The sequence below is a fragment of the Aythya fuligula genome, chromosome 18 (assembly GCF_009819795.1).
Source record: "Aythya fuligula isolate bAytFul2 chromosome 18, bAytFul2.pri, whole genome shotgun sequence".
NCBI classification, from domain to species: domain Eukaryota; kingdom Metazoa; phylum Chordata; class Aves; order Anseriformes; family Anatidae; genus Aythya; species Aythya fuligula.
Window position 1 is genome coordinate 3,018,047 of NC_045576.1, and position 10,543 is coordinate 3,028,589.

General features: G+C 41.2%; 1 protein-coding gene across 2 annotated transcripts in view; it reads right to left on the reverse strand.

The window, feature by feature from the left end:
- LOC116496596 (protoheme IX farnesyltransferase, mitochondrial) overlaps positions 1 to 8,195 on the reverse strand; it is a 100,741-nt gene extending 92,546 nt beyond the window's left edge. Inside the window, exons 1-3 of one of the 2 annotated variants that reach the window (XM_032199799.1) lie at positions 8,091 to 8,195; positions 7,364 to 7,488; positions 6,231 to 6,555 (exon numbers count right to left, since the gene is read on the reverse strand). In XM_032199799.1, coding sequence (XP_032055690.1) covers positions 6,231 to 6,555; positions 7,364 to 7,488; positions 8,091 to 8,133 — 493 coding nt within the window. In that variant the 5' untranslated portion in view covers positions 8,134 to 8,195. Of the gene's footprint in view, positions 1 to 6,230; positions 6,556 to 7,363; positions 7,489 to 7,562; positions 7,613 to 8,090 lie in introns of those variants that run through there. The other variant, XM_032199800.1, reaches the window with a different exon arrangement.
- Between the last annotated feature and the right edge of the window lie 2,348 nt (positions 8,196 to 10,543).

The following is a 10,543-nucleotide window of genomic DNA, read 5'->3' on the forward strand; positions in this document are numbered from 1 at the left end:
AGCAATTTTAGCTTTTTATTCCAAGTGTTTTTGTACTCCTGTAAAGGAAACTGGTTTTCCAAGAGCTGATAGAACTTCTCTTCCTGAGTTTCCACTCTTTGCTTTCAGGAAAGCCAAGTACAGCCTCAGCATTGGTGCTGTGGGTCTGACAAAGGTTTTCTTTGTAAACTTGGGTTTGTCTGGGGTAGGTGCATCTCGGTTTTGTTGCAGATTCTAACCTGCACACTGAAGACGGCCGAACTCCTGAAGCAAATTTAAATTTGGGACAGTAATTGGAAGCAAGTCTTCACATAATCTCATATAAAATTCAAGTGCAGTAACACAAACACAGCAAACAGCAATAATCTCTTCTACTGATGAAGAATTTTAAAATGCTTTGCAAAAAAATAAACTGTAATAATAGTTTGTTTTTCTTTCATTAGTTTTCTTTGTAGCATGGAAAACAAATTGCTAGCAAACGATCACTGTGAAGCTTTGTCTCTTTGATAGGATAATAGTTACTGATTTAATAACCACAAAATGAGAACTACTTTGACAGACCTATAAAATATGTTTAGGACTGGAGAATGCATGTAGACTAGTAACAATCTATACAAGGAACGCTGATAAATCTTTGTCAAAGATTCTGGCTATATTAAAGCCACAATTTAAAAGAATAAATTGTGCTCTCAGCTGAAGTGGAAATGTACTGGAACTCCAAGCAAATGGAATTTTTTTTCACTAGAGCAGCTGTTAGCAGATTTTTGCCCATGCACACACAAGCACCTTATTTAGTGATTGATGCCACATTACTTAGCAGTTCAGCAACACTCAGAGTCATTATGCAAAGCTGGATAACCATCATCTTCATTTCCCAAACACGCAATGGACGCAGGGATGAGGCAGGGTGTTAATGATCACACTGCAAGCCAGTAGCAAATGTCTCACGCTTCTCATTTCCACTTCAATACGTTTGTGCTAGATGATCACCAGAGCACAGACAAATTCAGACATAAGCAATACAGCTGATGAACTTGGGTTGTTTTCTGGTAAAGAAAATAGGATTATTCTCTTAAAAGTGTGCATAAGAAAAATACCCTAATTTTAGTCTCCAACCCTGAAAATGCTCACAAATAATGTTTGTCCATTTTTCAAAATTTAAATATAGCTCAGTACATCCATGATGTAGAAGCTATAGATATTTTTGCAGCACGCAGTCTCTGCTCCTAGGACACTGTCTGACATTGTCTAGCCACATCAGAGAGCGGTTCCGACTGGACAGGATTTCAGGCGATCGCCAAGTCCAACCTCGTGCAGAAATGAGGATCAGTGCTGAATTTAGGCCGGGTCCCTCAGGACTTTTTCATCTCCAGGGACAGAAATTTCACATCATCTCTGGACAACCTGCTCCGAAGTTTGACTGTCGTCATTGCAAAACCGCTTTTCCCTTAGGTTAAGTCAGAACCTCCCCTGATACAATTTAAGAAACATTTTTCTCTATGCCAAGATTCACAGCAAAGAAAAAAATGAGGACAATCCTCTTTTCTTCCAATCCTCTTTTTAAAAGAATTTTGGCATCTGACTGGAGAATGTCCAAATCCTTCTTCCTGTGGAAGAAGCTACTAACGATCAGATAGCAGCAGAACCACACACAAATTTTTACCTTGAAAACAAAGGTCAAATAAATTCGTGGGCCTCCTCAGAGAACTGATTCCACCAGTCCTGGGATTCAGCCTGTAAACTACACAACACTTTGGCAAGGAAAAAGCTTTAAAAAAAAAAAAAAAAAAAAAAAAAAAGGTTTGATTCTGATCTGACCATGGTAAATCCTGGAATGACTCTATTAAAGATGACAAATGACTCCAGATTTACTGAGGTATAAACACCCCAGGCTGGCCTATTTTAGCTCTCTCCTAAGGCTGATCATGACAAGAGCAGAGAGAATTTACTCCCAACTATTCTTGCATAACACTAACAGGATTCTGGGCTGAAACCTCGGAGAGCTAGATATAACCAAACAACGTTTCACATCCTCAGTGAGAGATACACAGAAAAACAAACTTTGGAGAAAGTTTCCAGATTTCATAGTGCTTAGAGAAACAGCAATACACTTCAGTTGAAGCTAAGGGGGGGTTTGTTATATCCACCATGAAGCTTTTCAGCAGAGGACACTAACACACTGCAGCAGGTCGCACAGGGAAGCTGTATATTTTTTGCCTTGGATGGTTTTTAGAACAAACAGAACACCACGAAGTCAGGGATGATATGCCTAAGGTTGGTCCTGCCTTGTGGAAAAATACATTAAACGACCTCCTAAGTGTCACCTTGAGGTCCCTGTGATTCTGTGGATGCTGCACATGTGGAACCAAAGCAAGCCACCCAGCACAGAGGTCTCTCCAATGAGATCTGAAACAAGGCTTCAGTAGTCAGAACAGAAAAGAATATTCATCATGCTTTAGCAGATTAACTGTTGAACTGCATTTTGGAAAAATACTGCCAAAACTCTAAAGTGGCTTCAAAGGTTTGGAAGTTACAAGTGCTTTGCAATGAGGTGATGTAAAAGAATATAAAGATTTTGGGTGAAAGATTGCAACTTTGCATAGGATCTCCAGATAAACAGCAACCAGTTAACTAACAACTGTGTATAAACAAGAATCATTAGATGCAAATTAATACATTTATGAAGACATCTGAAAATGTTCAGTGTAGTATATTAAAATACAGGACAAGGAAAGACAGGGAAATGCCCACAACATGTGGACATTAATGTGCCTTTCTTCAAGAAACTCAAGGTTTGTGTTACAGTAGCCAGAAGGAGAAATGAGAGTTGGAATTCAGCTCTTACAGGCACAGCAGAGAGAGAAAAGCTAAAGACACAGTCCCTTCCTCAGCGAGCTTGCAATTTAGATGAGGAAAACTACAGCAGTTCAGAAATTAGCAATTAAGTTTACACCTTACTCATGTTTACACATCCACTTCCCAGACGTGTGCTACATAACGTGCTGTGCCTCTGGCTGGTCATTGTCACCGCAAGTCCAATGCCCAGGGCATCCTTCAGTGCAGGAGCAACAACGACAGGATGGTCACAAACCGTAGCAAAGCAGCCAGAGAGAACACCCAGCACTCTGCACATCGTGCCTTCGCTGCGCTTCCCCCAGACCAAACCCTGGCGTTTCTTTCCTGGGTTTTTCCACACAGCTCATCTTAGTTTTCATCTGTGATCACTGCAAAAGCATGAAGTTTAAGAAGATGAGACCGCCTGATATTCTTAACGATGTGTATGCGTTACAAATTACTAGGATTTCCTCCTATCACCATACCTCACAATTCCTTTTCCTATTTTCAACTACACATGAACTTTGGGATAAAGTTGAAGACAATAACATTTATAATTCTGAAGACTTATCAGGCAGATGCATTAGCTTTCCAAGCGCCAGGATGGCAAGATGCAGCTGTTCAGGCAGCAGCCAACAGAGAAAGCAAAGGATGGAACTCGAACCCGAAAAGGTGGATTATGCAAAAAGTAATTAAAAAATCCCTAATCATTTTTTATAGCAAAAGAATATAAACAGTTTTTTTTTCTCTCTTCTGTTGGAAAGTCATAAGAGCTATAGTTTACATGAAGCAGGAGGGTACGGTAATAGCTAAACTCATTTCCTTTCAAAGGTGAATTGCAGTTCAGAATACAAACAAACATCTCTTTGCTTCAGCAGCGGGAAGAGAAGAGGGCATGAGGAAGTCTCATTTTAGCATAATGCACAGTTTGTTTTTTTGTTATTTTATACCCTAAAAAGTATAAATAAAGAGCCTGCCAAAATAAACACATAGGATATGAGATCTATCAGAACTTCATGGGTGGAAGGAATTGAGTTGCGTGTCATTTGTAGAATAAAAGTGACCTCAGAGAATCTATTTTTTCTTTAGTAAAATAAATAAATAAATCAAAGAACGACACCACCATGCTCTTTACAGAATTTGTATTTTTCCACATGATCGCACAGCTTGGAAAAAGAGCTCAGTCTACTTCCTTGCTCTGTACACTGCACCGAGTATTTTTCCTGCTCGCCTCCTACACTGTCCTACAACCGAAGACCAACAGAGCTCCCTCCTGCAAACCCCTCTTCATCCAAAATCCAACTCACACTTTTACACTTTCTAATTTCAATACAATCTCCCTGCCCAATACATACAGATTGCACCAAGAAGAGGGATTCACTTTTTTCTGTATCTCTAGACCTTCCCAACAGAAGCAGAGTTTATCACCTTGGCTCAAGAACAGCACATCTGAGAACACGCTTGTACAAAACAGGCAGTCTTGAACCAAATGAAATTCCGTAACCTTTGCCTTCTACAGCTTTCTGGTAACGCTATGCCTTAAAAACAGAGTGGTGCTTTCTTGCCTGCAATGTTGTTTTTTCCACTTCAACAAGAGCTACTAGAAGCCGTTCAGAATTTTGGCACCAACAGTGAGGCCACACGAAGAAAGTAACACATAAAATCATTTTCCCCAGAAAAAGATACTCATCCATCTTGGTGAAGTTCTTCAAACTCCTGTTTTGAGAAGCAACAATAATGGTCAGATGTGGTACTGAGCTTACCCATAAGGACTATCAGCAAATTTAACACATTTAAAGCTTTTAAAACAAGAGCTGATTCTCTCCCTTTCTCCACCTTTCTCTTTCTCCTCACCCCATTTAAACGGATCACTTAATCACAGAACTTTAACTTTTTATTTCTGGATCTATTGAGTTTTCTTAATTTAATTCTATTTCAATAACCAGCATAGGCTTCAAGCTCACATAAAAGAGGCACTTAAATAAAATCACCTAGTTGAAAATATGCCAAAAGAGTTAATTGTTCATACAGCACTTAGACATTATCTGTGGTGAGCACTACAGAAACAAAATGCTGCTAAAAACTTTACAGCATAAGGAGGGAAACCAGGTCAGCTCCACACAAAGAGAAGAGGCAATAATTTTGGTTGTACGTGTCACAAAGCTGTTGCAAACTTGGGAGTGCAGTAATTCTGATAACTGATAAATGTGCCAGTAAGAGTTTTATATGCCTAAATTTGAAATTATCAAGGCTAATAAAGAAAAGGGAATCATTAAAGTATCAAAAAAAAAATTTTTTTTCATACATCAAGTCTACTAACTCAGCTCTTCACCAGCACAAAATAAATACATCTTGATTTTTTTTTAAATAACAAGGAGGAACATTTGGACATACAGACAAGATTGGTTTTGCAAGTCCAAAACATGAGATGTCTCACCAACGCTGAGAACTAGAAGGCTTGTTTATTTAAGAAAAAATTAAATGACCATTGTACACTGCATGAGGCCAGTACAATTTTTCCAGGGAAAACAAAGAGGGAAAACATATATACTGCAAGACAAAAGTTTCAGAAAGCAAACTGAATTCAGGATTTTTATTATAAAAGGTTGTTAAAGCAAAGAATAACAGTTTTATTACTGATTTTTTTTTTTTTAACTAGAAAAATTCACCCACTGGAGAGAGCACCACAGCAGGGACTTCAAATAGTTGTACTTCTGTTCTTGGCCCTGATACTGACAAAATCTAAGTCTTCAGTCAGATCATTACAGCTTCCTTAGACATAAAGCATACTTAACACTACTGCTTGGCAAAGAAACAATTTCTAGATGTTATGTATTACTATTAGAATAAAGGGAATGTAGTTAGGCTGCAAAGCAATTGCTTAAACTGCTGGTTGGAAGGTACAACTCTGTTAACAGCTACAGAATTATACTTTCAGAAACTAATTGGTCATACCTGAAACTTCTCCTTCATAAACTTTGAAATTATTACGCTTATCTTTTGTTGGTTCTCCAAATATGCATTTGAAAAGAAGCAGTGTTAAAATGAAAGGTAATTAAGACAGAATGTTGGTAAACTTAAGCAAAAAGGTTTTAACTTAATGCGAGGTTTATAAAATCTCTGCCTGCTCCAGTTTTACCTCAAAGTATTTTTTTTTTGTACAAGCTCTTGATTATGATCCCCCAAAAGCTAACTGACAATATAGTGCAAGCAATGATGATTCTAAACAATTTAATAGGCAAATAAATAACTTTTATAAAACTCTTTTTTTTTCCAACACACATTTGATGGAATTGACCCAGGTACTTTGTGTCACCGAAGCAGGAATTATCACGGAAAAACACACCTGTACCATTAGCACGTTAGACAAGTCTTAATATCAGAATACACAGAAATGAAAAAACAACCAGTAGTACCTGTAAGCTTAATTTTGGACAAACGTGCCAAAATTCCTGGCAAATCATCCAGCCGTAGCTTCATTTCTTTCCATTGTCTTTCTTCTTTGGATTCTGCTCTTAGTGGTGTGGCTGAGCCTTCAATTTCCGCAGCTAACTTCATTTCTTTCAGCTCATTTATGTTTGATGTCTTAGACAAAGGTTGATGAACAGGAGAAATTGGTATAATCTTGTGTATAACTTTCTTTTCTTGATCCAATTGTTGACTCTCACGAAAAGGAGATGCAACTGAATCTGACTTAGGTTTTGCTCGTTGGCTGAGGTCTTTGTTGTACTGTGTTACATACTAAATAGAACAATAAATTTTAAGATGATTAGCTAAGAAGATGTTTTCATCCATTTTATGTTGTTATTAATACCAAAACTATTGCTACATTAGCCTTCTTATCAGGTTTACTTTACTATAACAGGTTTACTATAGTGACATGACTGAGTTAGCCTTCTTTCAAACATTTATTTCATGCACAGAAAGTTTCTGAAGTTGGACAACATACAACAAAGGCAGTTTTCCATTTCACAACTGCCTCAGTGGCATTTACGTAACCTTGAAGAATTGTTTTTGGACAAAATGTAACTTCCCTTGTAGTTTTGACAGCAAACTTTACTTAATTCATCTTCAAAACTACCAGGCAATATCACTTGATTTATAAGTGATTAATTCAACCGTAAACAAGCAGGTACGCATAGATCCATAACAACTCCAATCTCCAAAAACAGGAACTCAACTTTTTGCATCTTTATAAGATTTACGTGATTTTCGTACTAGCACTTTAATGAATAATAAAAGTAATTTAATTTCACGTTTCCCAGCAGGACATGAGTACTCCACTTCAAAGGCACAGAAGGCTCCACGAGGAAGAGGACACGCTGAGTACAAGGCATTACCTGTGCTGCAGCGGCCTTCCTCCAACCTCATCTGTTTCAGATCCCATGTGCTTAACTCTGATGCAACGCACAAAAGGAGATGCTTGGACTTGCCTCAGCTTGCCAGATAGGAAATTTGTTTTTTCAACCAATCTCCAGTTTGACTTGCCACAAGAGACAAAGTTAATTAAGGAATGAGAAACATGGGATAAGCACACTCCTTGACTTACCATTCGTTTGAGAAAGTTAAAGTATTGAAACGTGATCAATCTGTCATTGGCTACTCGGCACAGATGCACAAACTGGCATGGTACTTGCCGTATTCCTGTTTTCTTCAAGTGCCAAATAAATAAACCTATTTAAAGAAAAAAGGAGAACATTAGGTTCCGGCTCTGCCCCTGGATTTGCTTGTAATTCAGCCTCCAGCACCTGTTGTCTGCTGGGACATGACACCACCGCAAATGGGAACCTGGACAGGGGGAGCCACATTTGTGGAGTGCTACTGAAGAAACCGAAAGTGCAGGTTGCTCTAATGATTTGCAGTTTTTCTTCCTAATTTCCCAGCTCCCCACAGACATGCTTTTTTAAGCTTCTCTTCCTCCTCCACGACCCCACAGCTCTCTCAAGTGCGTGCATCTCGGCCACACAGCATGAGCAGCGCTTAAAGGAAGCAGCTGCCACAGGGCTGCAAGATCACACCAAGGCCACCCGTGCCTGATATGACACCCATGCTCCTTTATTTTATTTTAAGAAAACACCGCTACAAACCAACCACCCCACGACACCACCCGACCCCGAAGGGCACCCTCAGCCCCAGCTCGCCCCGCGGGGACACCCCTCATGGGAGCCGGCCATGCCCGGGGACACCCGGCGTGCACTCCCCACCCTTCTCCCTGCCAAAACCGGCCGGCCCCGCTGCCCCCAGAGCCACCCCAGCACCGGTCCTGCCCGCGGTACCTGCCAGCGCCCGGGGCGGGCTGCAGCGGCGGGCGGCGCTCATGGCGCTGCGCTGCTCCCGCCGCCCTCTCCCCTCAGCTCCTGGGCGCCGCCATCTTGCGCGCCCCGACCCCGGGACGCCATCCGGGTCGGCGCTTCCGCCGGCGGCTGAGGGGAGCCCGGCCCCGGGGACGGGAGGGGAGCGGGGAGCGAACATTGCTGACCCCCGGCTGCCAAAAAACAGCCCAGGTCCCTGCCGGGGTACACAATCGGCTTGTTTCTGGCGCTGGTTATTAAAATATTAAAATTTCTTTATTTTTTTTTTTTTTTTTTTTTTTTTTTCCTGCATCACAGCGTTTTTATTAAAATTTGCGGGCTTAGCGCGCTGGCAGTGACAGGAGGAGGGTGCCGGAGGAGGGGGGAGGTCACAAAATACTTGTGAAACAACCGAGTAAGGGTTAATTTAAAAGGTAAATGTGGCAGACAGGTCGGTGAGGACACGGAGTCTCATTCCCCAAGCTACCCAGGTATTAAAGCTCCCACGGCTTGGTTAAAAACAAACAACAAAAACACTTGTATTCATCTGCCAAGGCCACTTGGAAATTGGGATTAGTTTTCTAACCCGCTTGGTTTCAGTTACATGCTGTAGGAGGTTGGATTTAGAAGATGGATCCTTCCCAGAGGGTCCTCACTGAAGGCTCATCCTCCCTTGTACCAGGGCTCATCCTCCCTTGTACCAGTGCTGGTGCTCCCTGGATCCTTCTCCAAGCAGATTCAACTTGCTAACCTGAAAGGAAAAAAAAAAAAAAAAAAGTACTTATTTTGCTGGGTTAACTGTTTGGACCCACACTGTGCAGGGGCAGATAGGCTGAAAGCTGGTACAAGGCACGAGGAGGGGACCTCTGCTGTGCTCTGACCAGAAAGGCAGGGGAATGGTTGGGGCTGCTCAAGCTGTAAAGCGTAATTGCACCCCCAGGCACCTTTAAAATGTTTTCTCTTAAGAGTTTAAGTTCAGGAGATGTAGGCTATAAGTCACTTAAATGCTTTAGAAAATCATTCTCAATATTTTAACATGGAAATCTGCCTCAGACCCATCTTCCTCCCAGGCTTTCATTTCTTTATAGTGCTTAAATTCATGCAAAAGTCATCTTAAATCATTATTAGGAAGATAAAATGAAAACACTCACTTTAATTCACCAAGAATATCCTACTTTGAAGCATTTATTTCCACTCTGCTTCTATTTGGGGAGCTGGGGAGAAATTAGGACCTCACATTTCTTACAATTAATAACCTGTTTTACTCTGAGTTCTCATCACTCAGCATATATCACTTGGCAGTTCCTGTTTGCATCTCCAGTTTTTGTAACTACCACAGGTTTGGTCTCAAGTTAAATTTACACCTGCAAAAACAAAATAAACATCACATAGCAAACACACAATGGCTACACAGAGGGCTGGAACGGCTGGTTGGTTTTAGGGCACTTGGGGTCACAGAGAAAAAGGATGAGGTAGCCAGAGGTTCCGTGTCAGGGCTGAGATTTAAGGTTTGGTAATTTTCATTGCCTTTCACTTGGGCAATAAATTGCACCCCTGTAGAGAGGGGGTAAAACACTACTTTTCTAATTAAGGAGAATGTTATTCATGGGCCTCCGGGCAGAGAAATGCCTCCTTATGAAACGATAATGATGATTTAAGGAACACAGAATGTCACATATCCGTTTGGGTTTAACCACTAAAGTTACTCCTTAGAGAAAAAAAAAAAAAAAAAAAAAAAAAAAAAAAAAAAGCATTTTTAGCGAACACAAGTATCCAAGCGTCAGAGTTACATTTCAGCCTAAGATGGCTGCACAGGCTTTGGGTCTTGTTAGCAAGGCTTTGGGTCTGCAGAGTGCCGATTCTGCACAATCTGCCTCCACGAAGTAGTGAACGCTCCAGCAAGCGCCAGGCACCGTAACAAATCATTAAAAAGGGCACGTGGCACTTCCAGGGAGCTCTCAGCACCTTGCTCGCTCGGGTCCCCCCACCTCGCCCCCGGGCAGCATCGCAGCAGGACTACCTGCAGGCTGCAGGAGCAGCACCCTGCCTGTCTCAGGGCTCCAAGGCCAAGCACCACTCGGGCGCAGCAATTCCCAAGTTCTCTCTGCTAATTGCCGAGATGGGCAATTGCTCCGTACCTATTGCTACTTCTCCACGGTTATAAAATAAACACCGCACCTAGAGGTCCATTTTCAGGGTGATGCAAGGGGTGTTTAACCACGCGACTCCCATTAATGTTAATTACAGAGCACATATTAACAGCGTTATACGATCCTTTTTCCTATTAGCACTATCATAAATCTGATTGGTGGGGCTTAATTAGATCTGAGCAGCATAATGCAATAGTTTGATACACGAAAGGGCAAATTCATGGAGACAGCATACTATTATTGTACTTTAATCTCAAAATCTCTCCTTCTCTTACTCATAACACCAAC